Source organism: Canis lupus, chromosome 11, assembly GCF_048164855.1.
Source record: "Canis lupus baileyi chromosome 11, mCanLup2.hap1, whole genome shotgun sequence".
In the NCBI taxonomy this organism is placed as follows: Eukaryota; Metazoa; Chordata; class Mammalia; order Carnivora; family Canidae; genus Canis; species Canis lupus.
In genome coordinates, this window is record NC_132848.1 from 41,049,957 (window position 1) to 41,065,841 (window position 15,885).

Sequence of the window (15,885 nt, forward strand, 5' to 3'; positions counted from 1 at the left end):
GTTGTGGATTTTGGCCATTCTAATAGGTGTGTAGTGGTACCTCACTGTTGCTTTAATTGGTATTTCCCTGATGTGAAGCATCTTTTCATATGCTTGTTTGCCATGTATACACGTTCTGTGGTATCTAATAAGAACTTCGGCCAATTTTTAAATTGGTCACTGGTTTTCTCACTGTTGAGTTTAAGAGTTCCTTGTGTATTTTGGATAACAGTCTTTTATCAGGTATGCCTTTTCCAAATATTTTCTACAACCTGTGGCTTGTCTTTTCATTCTCTTGACAGTGTCTTTCTCACAGCAGAAAGTTTTAATTTTAATGAAATCCAGCTTCTCCTTTGGTGTTGTATATAAAAAGCCATGGCCAAACCCAAGGTCTTCTGGGTTATTAATTATTGATTCAATTTCTTTAATTGATATAGGCCTATTCAAATTGTCTATTTCTGCTGTAAGTTGTGGCAGATTGTATCTAATCTACAAGGAATTGGTCCACTTCACGTAGGTTATCAAATCTATAGGCACAGAGTTGTTCACAGTATTCCTTGATTATCCTTTTAATGTCTCTGGGATCTGCAGCGGTATCCCCTCTTTCATTTCTGGTACTAGTAATCTGTGTCCTTGCTCCTTTCTTTCAAGTAGGACACTAGAGGCTCATCGATTTTACTGATAAAATAAAACTGACATATAAAATCTATTATCAAAGAACCAGCTTTTGTTGATTTTCTCCACTGCTTTCCTGTTTTTAACTTCACTGACTTTTGCTGTAATTTTTATCAATTCTTTCTTCTACTTCCTTTGGATTTAATTTGCTCTTCTTTGTCTAGTTTCCTAAGATGGAAGCTTAGATAAGTGATTTCAGATAGTCTTTTCTACTACACACATTCAATGCTATAAATTTCCCTCTGAACGCTTCTTTTGCTCACTCTTTTTATAAAGATTAAATATTAGAATTCACTTGCCAGAGGCAAAGCTGAAGTTTATTGTTCTAAACTCTTTCAGTACATTTACCTATGTCTATCTACTGAAATACAGAGGACTGTCTGCATGTTTTTTAAAAACACAAATGGTATTAGGCTGTATTTACTTCCTATAGATTATTTGTTTTCCCCTCCCCCAAAATTCATTTTGGAACCTAATCCCTGATGTGCTGGTATTTTGGTGTGGGGCCTCTGGGAGGTGATCAGGTCATAGGGGCAAAGCCCTCATAAACAGGATGAGTGACTTCACAGAAGGAACCCCAGAGATCCTGGGTCCCTTCACCATGTGAGGACACAGGGAAAGATAGTGGTCTATGAGCCAAGAAGCAGGCTCTCACCTGGTGTCTTGATTTTGGACTTTCCAGCCTCTAGGACTAGGAAAAATAAATTTCTGGGGTTTATACACCACCCAGTGTATGGTAGCTTGAATGGACTAAGACAACACTACACCATTTTCACTTCCTTTTCTCACCTAACAGCGTGTCTTATCTGTACTAATACAACTAGAACTACTTCTTTCTTTTTTTTTGGAGAGCAAGAGGTGAGAGAGACAGGGTGCACACGTGAGCAAGCATCAATGAGTCTGGGCAGGGAGTAGGGGCAGAGGGAGAGGGAGAGGGAGAATCTTAAGTAGGCTCCAGTATCAGTGCAGAGCCCAACACAAGGCTGGATCTCAAAACTCTGAGATCATGGCCTAAACTGAAATTAAGAGTCAGACACTTAAAAAAGACTAAGCCACTCAGGCACCCCTGGAACTACCTCTCTTGATCATCAGTATACTACTCTATAGTAGAATTCTCTGATGGTTTAGTTAGCTACCCTAAATTTTTGCTGATATATAATATTTACAATTTTTAATCTGATAAGTGATAATGACCACCTGTCATTTTAATAGAACACTGTTTCTGATCTGATAATTTCCTATGTTTACTACTTGTATTTTCGTTTATGAATAACCTACTTTGTTGGATACTTAACTGACTGTGCCCCTGTTGCTTTTTAAATTTATGCTTTTTCCCAAAGAGAATTTGAATTTTAAAATAGATAATTTATTGATCTTTGTCCTCTGCATTTTTGTATGACTTAAGGGTATAACATTATCCATTATTTGACAGTTATATGTTTATCCTCCAACTAGCCATTTTATTAAATTCTATTTTAGAATGTAAATTTCTTAATTCCAAAATCATAATGAACTTTTAAGGAATGGTAGTGGTACCACCTGGGCTGCCCTATTCAAATTCTTTAGAGCCTTATTTAACAGCTTTTCCTATGAACATCTCAATGTTAAATGCATGGTACAAAAAGGCTCATCATGGTCGTCAAATCCATTTAAAAGATATTAGATTCCATTAATATAAATTAACATTCTTGTCTCATCAAACCACTCTTCAACTTCCTCGAATTCTATTTCATCTAGTGTTAGGTGCTATTCCTTGTGTGTGTCATCAATCTGGTATATATCTTTGTTTTTTCTGATATTTTTATCACTTGTCTTAAACAATGGAGCAGGATTTTTATGTTAACTCAATCTGGAAGCTTCTATCTTTTAAGAAAGGAAGTAACAGCACTTTACAACAATTATAAACTATTCAAATCTAAATTTCACTGATATTTCTTAACACGAAAATTAGTTTGTCACATGTTTACAAAGTACAAAATTGGTAGGTAGGTGGCAAAAAATATTTTGCTAATTCTAAAGGAATCCCGTCTAAATACAGTTAACTACAATGTAATAAAATCCTACGATACTAACATAGTTCCAAAAAAACAGGAGCATTTTGCAGGGATGTCTAGGAGTTTCAGTTGTTACATTCCAGCTGATAGTAATAAACTTCTAAGAAGCTGGTATGATTTGAAAGAAATAGTTTCAGAGGGGCAGATGTACAATAGATGCAACTAGTAGATAGAGATACACAAAGAGAAGACATGTAAATGAGGAGCCTGTGAAGCTGAAAAATAGGGAAGCCACTAACAATAATTTTTTAAAAGTCAGTTATAACATTTACAGAAATCCACTAAATTTAAGTTTCTATGCCTTGTATATAGTTTTGTTTCAATAAGCCTGAGCTGCATCTTTAAAGTGACATACCCTTGTAATACAGCCTTCATTTATTATCTCCCCAAGAGCTATCAACTGAAATGATATTATAGTTTATAATCAACTATGTCAAAGAATTCAGGAAAATATAAAACACAATACAGTTATGAAAAGACCCTTAATTTTTATAACAAGATTCAAAATAAAAGTTCAAAGAGTGAAATGGAGCAGCAGAATGAAAGCAGGCCTAGCTCTGGGGACGCCCATGTGGCTCAGCCTGTTAAACATCTACCTTCGGCTCGGGTCATGGTCCAAGGGTCCTGAGATCGAGCCCCACAATCAATCGCTCTACTCAGCGGGGTGTCTGCTTCTCCCTCTCCTCTTTGCCCTTCCTCATACTCTCTCTCAAATAAATAAATAAAATCTTAAAAAAAAAAAAAAATAATCCCTAGCTCTGAACACAGACTTAGCAGAAATATCAATGTAAAAACAAATACATTTTTTTATTGAAATACCTGCTCTCTAATCAATCTCTACCAAATCGGCTCTAAAAGATACTGAGTAATGCTGCCTGCACAATGAGTATCTGTGGCTACCATGATCTTCTCTAGGATATCCACACATTTTGCTGCTGAGTTACATGCTTACTAAGAGTCAGCTGTGTCAATTCTCAAACCTGTTTATTACAATAGTACTTATTTCTATAATTACATGAATTAAGTATTACATAAACAGATGAAATAAGAGTGGAAACAGAAGAGAGAGTTTTTGCTTCTATGAAACTAGGTTAAATGCTTTTTAAAAACTGAAAGGCAAATTACTTAAAAAAAAAAAAAAGGTTTATTTCACTTCAGTGTGGCTAGAGGAAAAATCTGTAGAAATACAGAAACATTCTGCACTCAGATCTCTTAGGAACTTTAAGTTCTTTGCTCCACTGTGAGGAAACCAAAATAAAAAAACTTTGATGATTCCTCAGTGACAGCAGGGGTATGCAAAATAAATAGGAAAAAGCAGATACCTACTCAAAGAAAAAAAAAAAATCCTCTACAATTGTAGCAAAAGATGAACATATATAAATTTATGCTGAATGTTTTTAAGAAGTAATTTCTAGCTTTAGTACTTTAAAAAAATTTTTTTTAGTACTAAAAAAAAAAAATGTTTTTCAAAATAGGCTTGACACCCAGTGTGGAGCCCAATGAGTGGCTTGAACTCATGACCCAGAGATTAAGACCTGAACTGAGATCAAGAGTTGGATGCTTAACCCACTGAGTCACCCAGGCCACCTCCTAGCTTTAGTACTTTTTAAATTACCAGACAACTACCACCAGTCCATACTGGCTAACAGGCTTTTAATGTAAATTAGGAAAGAGTAAATATATTATTTCCTTGAAAGCTTAAAGCCTGCTGTATGTTTCTGTCAAAATTTAATTTTACACATTTAAGAGACAAAGAGAAAATTTTAAAAGAAGCAAGGAAAACAGAAGGCTATGCAAGAACAATGGCTACCTGCTCATTAGAAACAGTGTGAGGCAAAAGACAATGGAATTATATCAATAAAGGAAAGACCAAAAAAGGGGGGGGGGGGAGGAACCTATATTCAGTGAAAATGCTTCCGAAATGAACAAAAATTTTAAATTTTCAAATAAAAAAAGGCAAATCAGTTTCCAGCAGATCTGTACCAAACTCAAAAAAGGCATGTTAGGGGATCCCTGGGTGGCGCAGCGGTTTGGCGCCTGCCTTTGGCCCAGGGCGTGATCCTGGAGACCCGGGATCGAATCCCATGTCAGGCTCCCGGTGCATGCAGCCTGCTTCTCCCTCGGCCTGTGTCTCTGCCTCTCTCTCTCTCTCTGTGTGACTATCATAAAATAAAAAAATAAAAAAATAAAAAATTTAAAAATTAAAAAAAAAAAAAAAAGGCATGTTAGAATGCAAATAAATCAGTCTAATAGTACAGGCATAAACTCTATCCTGATCTAATTATGGTATTATTTAATTAAAAAGAAATAATTTGTAAATTCCAGTCATTTATTATTAGTTATAAAATATCACTGACTGACTTCACAACTGCCAAGATACAGGAATATGTCTCCACCTTTTGTGGGCAACTGCTAATATGTAATGTAACACTGTAACACTATAGTAAAGAAAGAACTGTTCATTCATTCTTGAGCAAACTCACCTCTTTGTTTTGGAAAAATCTGTTCAGGATGCTGTAAAATAAATTACAGTGCATTAGATAATTACTGTAAGATATTATAAATCTAAGTGAAATTTTAAAAAATATTAATGAAGATAACTACCTTCATTATTGGCCTGGCTTGCTTCTCAAACAAACCACTTGGAAAAAGGTAAGCAATAGCTTTCTGAAAATATACACAAAGGTTAATTAATGACTGTTATAAACACAAGTTAATGTTATGACAAACAGTTACTGAGTACTCAGTATCAAACTAAGGATATCAAACTAAGAATTTCATATACATTGTCTCATCTTATAATCCTTTAAATGGGTAATAAAATAACCACATATACATCCCCCCAAAGAAAAATTATTTGTAACTCTTAAACTGGTTATTAACAATTTCCAAGTGTCAGTTTCAAACATGAATATGACACCACAAATCTCTCTTTTTTAAAAGCAAATGGAGGTGTTCCTATACAACCTCCACAGTAATGTGCTCAAGAGCACCCCTTCTAACTTCTCTTTGGCAGTGCAAATATCAAAGACCGAATACTGAGAAGAGCAGGCTCCAAGCCTCATCCACCGTGACAGCCCTAACGTTTTTAGATGCTCTTTGAACTCTTCCCTAGGAAGTTGTGAGAGGTTTTTAAACTACATTTTTCCAACCAAGTTCTCTTAAATGTCTATTTCTCAATGGGGATGCTATTGGCATTCTGAGTGTGACAGCTCTGTTGCAGGCAGCCTTCCCCTTCTCCTATACTGCAGGGTGCTTAACACCCCTGGTCCTTCTCTACAATCAATGCCAGGAACATCCTAGTGCCTGTGAAAAATCTTGCCCCCACACATTGCCTAAAGCCCCTCACCTCCTAGTACTGCCACCAACTTGAGAACCACCGTGTAAGCCATGACAGCGTCTTCTCCAACACGCTCCTCACAATTAAAAGCAAACCATATGCATTTTCATTTCCCTTGCATGGTGTCAGATGAGATGTCTGTGGCCTTGGATCTTATTAGCACTACATCTGAACTCTGAAGGAACTGGTAGTTCATGTAAACACAGTGCTGCTCCTTTAGAGAGGCTGCTCTTTGGACAGGCCTTTCTGCCTTCCCACACAGTAAATGTGCTAGATCAGATTCCGCTGCTCAAAGTAGGGACCTACAACTTGGGGCTTATAAAATCAATTCTATTAGGGAGCCCATCTGTGTTTCTGGGTCAACCTCATTCTTCCATTCAGCCTTTGGGCAATAGAACGGACATTAAAGGAACCCTTAGATCAAACATCAGAGTGCTAATTTTGTGAACATTTTTTAAAAAAACAGGGACTCCTCTGCCTTCCTTATCTGAGGGAGAAAAGGTGGACTTTTTAAGAAGTGATGTTGAGACAACTCATTGCCACTTGGAAAAAGATAAAAGTGGATGCAAGCCCAACAACGTACAGGAGAATAACCTGCAGATGGGGCAGACAGCTAAATAGCAGAAATCAAATCAAACAAGAACTACAAGAAAACATAGCATATTCCTTTATATAACCTATATCCCCACAGGCAAAACCAACATCATTACAGGTTATTCACCGATTTATAACAAAATTTAGAATACCGCCCCCCTCCCCAACAAGGTTGGTTGCATAAATGATGGCATATCCATCCCACTCTAGTCATTTTAAAAAAGACTGATAAAAGCAAGATGCAAAGGAAATGTACTTAGAGTGTGACCTTTGGTGTAAGAAAAGGAAGAAAACACAAACAGGAATAGGGGAAAATATACACAGGTTTCTTTCCACAAGGGAAAGTACAGTAGAAACTAATAAAAGTCATGCTTTATAAAGGAGTGTGTGGCAGCAGGGTGAGGGACACAGAGATGAGTAAAGCTTCCCTGGGCATGCCTTTAATTCAGCTTAACTTTGAAGCACGAATAGGTTGTACATATTAAAGACTAAAATTTTCAAAAGAAACTCTAAAATTTAATATAAACAAATAAACCTAATTTCTAATGACAAAAGAAAAACAGCAAAATCTTCAACTTTACTTGGAAGGTTTATGGCCAGTAACATTAATGTTAAAATTAATATTAAAATTCAGAAACATTTTGTGTATATTATACCATAAAGTAAATGAATGTATTAATTTCACGGTGACCAAAATGTTACTGTAGGAGAAGAGATACAAATATAAAAGAAGAAATGTAATGTTAAATTTGAATTGGACAAATCAATGCATACTTGTGATCTTTTAAAAATACTATTCCCTGGATTATTCCTACAATTTAAACGATAATACTTTTTAGTTCTGTCCCCTGAAGGAGCATAGAAGCAATGAAACTCTAGGAGCAATGAGTGGCCCCTAGCATCCAAATCTTGGTTTCTAAATACAATTTCCTAGTATATGCAACAGAGTATCTTAGAAAAATGGTTAATTCTAGGCCCAAGGCAGGGAAAGTACAAAATAAGTCTGAGACACCTTCCCATGCCAGAAAGCAAGAAAGTGTATGAAAGGACAGAGAAGCCTGCTTCAAGGAGCTCCCACTGGCCACACTTGGGACAATGTGAACATCAAAAAGAAAACGGCAATGCCTTATAATACACTCAATATGTACATGTTGAAGAATGTGCCTCTACAGACACACACACACTCTCTCTCACTCTCCAGGGTTCTGAGGTAGGAGGCAAAGAGAAAAGGAAAGCCTCTTTATGAAACAATACCTCTTTATGAAATAATACCCGTTAATAAAAGAAGGAGGAATGGCAGAAGGAGAAAAATCACTGTTTTATAACTTCCAAAGTAAACACCAATTTCAGGAAAGCATCAGTAGTGGATGCCAAAGTCATCTTCTTAGCTACAAGAGGAAAAAGTTCCTTTTACAATGAAGAGGTCTACTGGTCACCACATTAAATAAGGGATAAGACATACAATCAATAGTGGGACAAACTCATTATGTACCTCCTGGTATGAAGGAATAAGAAGTATACAGAATCATGTAAGTATTACCCTTTATACATTCTAGATCTAATCACAAGGAAGCAAGTAGAAAGCCAGAATGTGGACAACTGCAGAAGCCAGACAAGTGGTCTGGATTCTACAAAAAAACTAGCCAGCTATAGAGACATCTTGGGGAAAACTGAGGAAATTTAAGTATAGACTATATAATACATGGCATTATAGAATTATTATAATTGTATTAAATATAATAGTGGTATCGTGGAAAAATGATATAAAGGATGTACGTATTTAGGGGTACATGCTGATATGTTTATTTAGGGGTTAGGTGTTATGCTATGTGCATTTTCAATGGCTCACTCAAACTTTTATATATACAGAGACAAGGGAAATGTGGCAAAATGCTAAAAACTGGCAAATCTACGTGAAAGATGTATATATGTGTGTGTGTTTGTATTCACTGAATATTCAAGTCTTCTGGAAATTTGAAAAATATTCAAGTCTTCTGGAAATTTGAAAAATAAAAAGCTGAGGAAAATGTTAAAAATTAAAAAGTCATTTAAATCTTTCCAAACCTAACCTGTCTCAGCAGGGCCACCATGAGCCTATAGCACCTGTGGACCAGATGGACATCAGGCCTGGTTCCCACAGTCAGACACAGTAGCCCCAAGGCTGGTCACACATCGTAGCCAAGAGGCTACTGACCCCAGGGCTTGCATAAGACTATTAGCGTGAACACTGAAGTACAACCTGCAGCCTGAGGTGAGCGTGCCAGAGTTATGGGGGATAGGGGACAGAGCTGCAACCAACTTTCAAGTCACATTCAAGCTGTCACTGGCATTCATCTTCAAATATAAAAATTACTAGTAACCTAGGTGAGAGTCCATGAGGGTAGTGAAAATGTAAAGGATTCTAGCCTGCAGTTAGATTTCTCATGAAAACTAAGATGCAGACAAGTCACCAGGAAGTTAACTGGTAGAACGTGAAAATAAAGCCTCGATTGCAAAGGCTGTCTAGGTCTTACAAATAAAAAACAAGTTAATAAAGAATTTGCTGGAAATTTCCTGATTTCCTAAAGGAATCCGGAAAAGTAGCACTGCCTCAAAAACAAAAACAAAACTTTTCAGCTAAGAATAAATTAACAGATATTTACTAATTCAGAATTCCTCACTATATTAAGTGATTATATTTTATTTATTTATTTTAGAGAGGGCATGCAATTGGGGCGGGGGGCGGGAAGAAGGGGAGGGACAAGCTAACTTGGCACTGAGCATGACACAGAACTCAATACGATGACCCTGAGATCAAAATCTGAGCCAGACACAAGACAGATGCTTAACCAACTGAGCCACTCAGGCGCTCCTAAGTGAGAATAATAACACAACCAACTATACTGTATTGTACTATTTTATACTATACTACACACTATATACTCTATTACTAATTATTGATATGGCATATACAATGTACTACGCTTATATATTGTACCAAGTATTATTACATTTGTACCAAACTACATTAGTTTTGTACTAAGTACTATGGAAAAGGACCACAGAGCAAGATACCATGGTAGAGAAATAACCAAATCACAAATTCAGTAAAAACAATGAAAAACCAAGGATGGCAGAAAAAGGAACAAAGGAAGAAACAGCACATAAGGTAAACTTTTTTTTTTTCAAAATCTGTATTATATCTTTTCTACCAGATTATGAGGAATATGCTTCCTAATTCCAGTGTTCTATTGGTCATACACTGGTTACTGTTTTCAACCAAAGAGAAGATACAAAACAGGAAAGTCACACTCCTGAGTGGTCTGTCATCTGTTCAGCAGACCTAACCTATTATTTCCATTTATCTCCTATGGGCACTCTAAATAGATTTCTTACAAGTTCTGAGGCAAATAGACCTGGATTTTATGAAAAAATAATTTTGTTGGCTTTCTGGGTCTGTATAACTTGTTTTAATAGTTGTTAAAACTCAAGTCAGTGAATATCGTTTGGAAAAAAATAGTACTCACAGGAAAAGAATTTTGAGTGTTAGGATGAAGTTGAGTAGCCCACTGATGTGTTCTGGGCACAGCATCATGTGCTGTACCACAGTAAAACCCTTACTTTCACTGCACTTCAGAATTCAGAACAGAGGGAGTGGTGAATGTGTAAATAACCTAAGACCCTTACTATGTCCTATAACCATAAAAATATCCTCTGGTAACACCATTCCCAGTGATTCTAACTTGTAAGGACATCAGCTTTATCTAGTTGTTGTGGGGATTAAATAAGGTACTGGCAAAAGTACAGCACCCAGTAGGCACTAGATAAATGTTAGCTATACAAAAATGTTCTATGTGAAATACTTCCTCACAGTATTTTAAGACTTAAAGTGGCAAAGCTAGAACTTGAACCTTCTGATATTTGATTTCTGAATGTGCTCTTCCCTGCTGAGGTTAGGGAACCAACCTAAGTCTCTCAGAAAACAGATTTACTTCTCCACTGGTATCAAGGACATTCAGCTATTTAGCAATAAAATTAGGAGAAAGCCCAACTGTGCTCAAAGGAAAAAACAGTGACCATTCACCGTGAATCAATTTTACTCAACAAATACTCATCACACCGAAGTTCTAGGTACTCTGCTAGTTTAGGAAGATATAGTTCCTGATCGCATTCTAGCAGTGGAGACAGAGTCACACATAATCTCAAATACGGGGGTCACTGTCACAGTGTATATTGCTTAGTAAAATATACCCAGGACCTGTGCTGGAACTATTTCTAGGTTACATGGCAGGAACTAAGGGAAGTGGTCACTTACTTTTCTCAACAATATTTTTCATCTGGCTCTTCTTAGCAGTTCTTGCCAAGTAAGGTTACCTTTACATTGTTTTCTTTGCCTACAATACCATTGTTCCATTTCTCCATTAAACATATTGTCTTCTGAGACCTAGATCAAATACCAGCCCTCCTGAGGGATCTCTCCTAACTTCCTGGGGGCTCTGTGATTTCCCCTCTTTGTCTATACCTACTGGGGCAATCTCCAGACTTGCCTGCGCCCTATCACCTCAAACAAACTGGAGAGACAGAGGTCTTAGGTGTCTCCAGACCCACACCATTTGGCCAGTCTATTCTCTCCCTCGTCCTTCCTGGCTTGAATTTCCATACTTCTTGCAGCAACCACAAAGGCTGATGCTCACCTTTCCTTTACATACGAATTCCTGCCCTATTTGTGAGCCACCTACACAAGACTCCTCATGTCATCCAGGCCAATAAGCCACCCTTAATTTCCATTCTTATTTCCGTTCTTAGAAGGACACACTCACTTCCTCAACTACCTCAATTCTTTCACCCACAGATTTCAATTTGGCCTCACAAGAATTCTGATCCTGCAATTTTGGCTCACCAAGACTTCCTTCCGAATCTCATGACTGACAGCCAGGTCTCTTCCATAGGAGGCTTCAGTCTTTGCCTCACTTCCAGCCATGTTCCCCTCCTACCTCTCTCCAAGTTCTTCCCTGGTCTCGTTTTTTTGTTTGTTTGTTTGTTTTTGTTTTTAAGAGATAGTATTTTTTTTTAAGATTTTACTTATTTATTCATGAGAGACACACCCACAGAGAGAGAGAGAGAGAGAGAGAGAGAGAGAGGCAGAGACACAGGCAGAGGGAGAAGAAGCAGGCTCCATGCAAGGAGCCCGACGTGGGACTTGATCCTGGGTCTTCAGGATCACACTCTGGGCTGCAGGCGGCGCTAAACCGCCGCGCCACCGGGGCTGCCCTTCCCTGGTCTCTTGTAAACACATCTCTGCTTCTCCCTGAAATGCTAGTTCCCTCAGAGTGCCATCTCTGATTCTCTAGAGCGAACTGAGATAGGCTAAATCTATTTCTGTAGTTTCCAAACCATTCCCAACTGTCAACTGTCTTACGGCTATTCCACTGAAGTATCCTTTTTTTTTTTTTAAATAGAATTCTTTTTTAATTTTTTATTTATTTTTTTATTTATGATAGTCACACACACACACACAGAGAGAGAGAGAGAGAGAGAGAGAGGCAGAGACATAGGCAGAGGGAGAAGCAGGCTCCATGCACCGGGAGCCCGACGTGGGATTCGATCCCCGGTCTCCAGGATCGCGCCCTGGGCCAAAGGCAGGCACTAAACTGCTGCGCCACCCAGGTATCCCCCACTGAAGTATCCTAAGAGCACGTTCAAAGCTGCTCCTCAGATAACTTGCTTTTGCCTTCTCACTGTTCTTCCTCCCAGGCCGGTTACCAAGTTTTTGGATCTTAGCTTGGTCACATGCAGAGGGTGCTCTGGAAGGCAAAGGGCCTTGGTTTCTTAGTCACCGTTTTCCCACCCTAGATGGAGAATATTGGCAGATACCACAGTCCGTCTCATTCATAGGAGATACATTCCAAGACCCTCAGCAGCCTAAAGCCGCAAACAGTACTGACCCTTATATATGTACTACACTTTTTCCTATACACACATGCCTATGATAAAGTCTAATTTATAAATTAGATACAGTAGGAGATTAACAATAAAACAATTAAAAAACAATTTTTAAAATTAAAAAAAAACAAAACAATTAAAAATAAAATATACTGTAATAAAAGTTATGCAAATATGGTCTCTCAAAATACCTGATTGTACTGTACTCATATTTTGTGACAGTATGAGATGATAAAATGCCTACGTGATAAGATAATGTGAGGTGAATGATGTAGGCACTGTGACATAATGTTAGGCTCCTACTGACCTTCTGATATGTCAGAAGGGGGGGTCATCTGCTTCTGGACAGACAGGTAGCAGAGGAATACAGTACTCAAAGGATAAATGGAGAAGGAAATTGACAGCAGAGTCTTTGAGTGACTCAACTAGAAAATACAACACTTTATAAATAATTGGCAAAATTTAAATACTGATCAATATCCTGCTACAGACTATATTCAAATTAATTTTGTTAAATGTGATAATGGTATTGTGGTTATATGGGAAAATATCCTGATTTTTTTGGAAATATATACTCAAGTATAAAGGGATAAAGTGTCATAACATTTGTAACTGATTTTATTTTTTAAAGATTTATTTATTTATTTGACGGGGGGGGGAAGAGAGAGAGAGAGAGAGAGAGCATGCGCACACGCACACACAAGCAGGGGGAGCAGCAGAAGGAGAGGGAGAAGCAGGCTCGACACTGAGCAGGGAACCGGACATGGGGCTCCATCCCAGGACTCTGGGATCATGACCTGACTGAAGGCAGATTTTAAAAGAAAATAGTTCAGAGGTGTCTGGGTGGCTCAGTCAGTTAGGCTCAGGTCATGATCTCCAGGTCCTGGGATCAAGCCCAGGTCAGGCTTCCTGCTCAGCAGGGAGTCTGCTTCTCCCTCTCCCTTCCCCATCCCACTCATGCTCTCTCTCACGCTCTTTCTCAAATAAATAAATATATAAAAACCCTTAAAAAAAAAAAAAGAAAATAGTTCAGCTATAAAATACACAGGGGGGGATCCCTGGGTGGAGCAGCGGTTTAGCGCCTGCCTTTGGCCCAGGGCACGATCCTGGAGACCCAGGATCAAATCCCACATCGGGCTCCCGGTATAGGGAACCTGCTTCTCCCTCTGCCTATGTCTCTGCCTCTCTCTCTCTCTCTCTCTGTGTGACTATCATAAATAAATAAAAATTAAAAAAATAAATAAATAAAATACACAGGGGAAGCAAATATAGCAAAATGCTATTTAAACTAGGTGATGGTCATAGGGTATACATTATCTAATTATTTCTCCTTTTCTGTATGACCGAAATTTTCACAAGAAATAGTATACAAACTAAGGTTTAATGCTATTGCTATTAGCCTAGAATATTTTCACTTTTTCAATTCTGGTTCCTACCCCCATGTAATATACATACATAAATATGTATATGTATGTATGTGTACACACACTCACACACATATTTATATATACACACAAGTCATGAATCTTTTGCTCTTCTATAATTGAATAACCAAATAACTGAACTTGTTTTAGTAAACCTGTTGTTTCACTCAGATAAAAGCAACCGTTTTCTACCTTCTAAATTTCTATTTATTCCTACAGTGTATTTCTGAACTGTTTTCAAAGCCCAATTCTTCAGGGATTTTGAATTGTTTCAATGAAAGCAATTTTAAAAATGAAATTGCAAAATGATATTACTTATACTTCTAAAGTGTTCTCTTTCTTTTAAATAACACAAGGCAGACTAAAAATTCTTACTTGGGAGGAAATGACAGAGCAATCCTCTGGTCAACACAGTCCAAAAACACTTTCTCTGATGATGGAAATATTCTATAATCGCTGCTGGCTGGTATGACAGCCTGTAGTCCATGTGGTTATTGTGTACTTCACATGTGGCTAGTGTGACTGCAGAACTAAACTTTAATGTTAATTAATATTAACTAACTTTAAACAACCACACATTAGGTAGTGGCAACCACACAGCTTTAGATGATTTTAACCAAAGCCTTCAAGCAGTATGGACAGCACTGCACTGACATTACTATTGTGAACCTCAGCATGGTTTTCAAACCTCATTAAACTGTTACAGAGTTATAAAGTCTATAATTTAATTTTACTGGTCTAACTTAACAAATACCCACGTTCACGAGAGAATATTAACTACCAAATAGTCTTTGAATAGAAGATCTCTATGATGAATTTGGTAATGACAGCCATTCCTCATATTCTCTTCTGTGAGGTGAAAGCATTTTAATACTCAGATCTGTGATTTGATTCCTTGGGGATTTTTTTTTAAAGATTTTATTTATTATGAGAGACACAAAGAGAGAGAGAGAGACGGAGACAGAGACACAGACAGAGGGAGAAGCAGGCTCCATGCAGGGAGCCTGATATGGGACTCGATCCCAGGTCTCCAGGATCAGGCCCTGTGCCAAAGGGGGCGCTAAACCCCTGAGCCATCCAAGCTGCCCTCCTTGGGGATTTGAATGGGGAACTTAGTATCATGGAAACCATGTGGAAAGTCGAATTTCCTGACATCTCACCATTGAGGCTGTCTGCTACTAACCTGAATGACTTTGACTTACTGTATCTAAGGCAAGAGCACTTGGATTTTATACTTCTTTTCAGCCTAGATTTCAATGCTGGGGCAGAAGGTAGAAACATTTATAAGACTCCAGAAACCTCATTAGTCTCCTCGTAATGTCTATTAATTCAGGAGAGCTCCCACTGTCCTCCCCACTGCCTCTATCCTCTGTTGTTCCTTTTCCATAGTTAATCTTAACTTGCGACTGGAAAGAAAAAGATATAAATATCAAGTTGTGACCAATACTGAAAACTCCTGGTTTTGCACCTCTTTCTTCCTAGAACAAAGGAAAGGGAAGAAAAACCCAACCAAACATAATGACAAAAATGAAAAGCATCCACCTCTTTCTTGCAGACTCAGAACGCCTACCTGAAGCAACAAGGTTATCCTCCAGAGCCCAGGAGGACACAGCCATATCTGCAATGTACTCTCTAGGGAACACTCCACCCAGAGTGCAAGGCTTTCAGTCCAGGTCCACAGTAATGTCCCTACCACCATATTATAGACAGGAATGGTGAAGGGAAGAAAGTATGTATCACCTTCCTCTCTAAAGCCTGCTGGTAATGACACAGCTCCCGGACATTCTACACGTTTGCAAAATATGAGAACATGTGTACTGCAGTATGCTGTTCCGGCACCAATCTCATCAGCATGGTCTCCCTGAAGTCACTGCCATTCTGTTACTAGAAGCCCTGC

The 15,885-nt window shown here is 38.0% G+C and overlaps 1 protein-coding gene across 1 annotated transcript in view; it reads right to left on the reverse strand.

The window, feature by feature from the left end:
- MRPS9 (mitochondrial ribosomal protein S9) overlaps positions 1 to 15,885 on the reverse strand; it is a 62,558-nt gene that overhangs the window by 23,860 nt on the left and 22,813 nt on the right. The window contains exons 3-4 of the mRNA XM_072844395.1: positions 5,313 to 5,375; positions 5,192 to 5,222 (exon numbers count right to left, since the gene is read on the reverse strand). Coding sequence (XP_072700496.1) covers positions 5,192 to 5,222; positions 5,313 to 5,375 — 94 coding nt within the window. The remainder of the gene's footprint in view (positions 1 to 5,191; positions 5,223 to 5,312; positions 5,376 to 15,885) is intronic.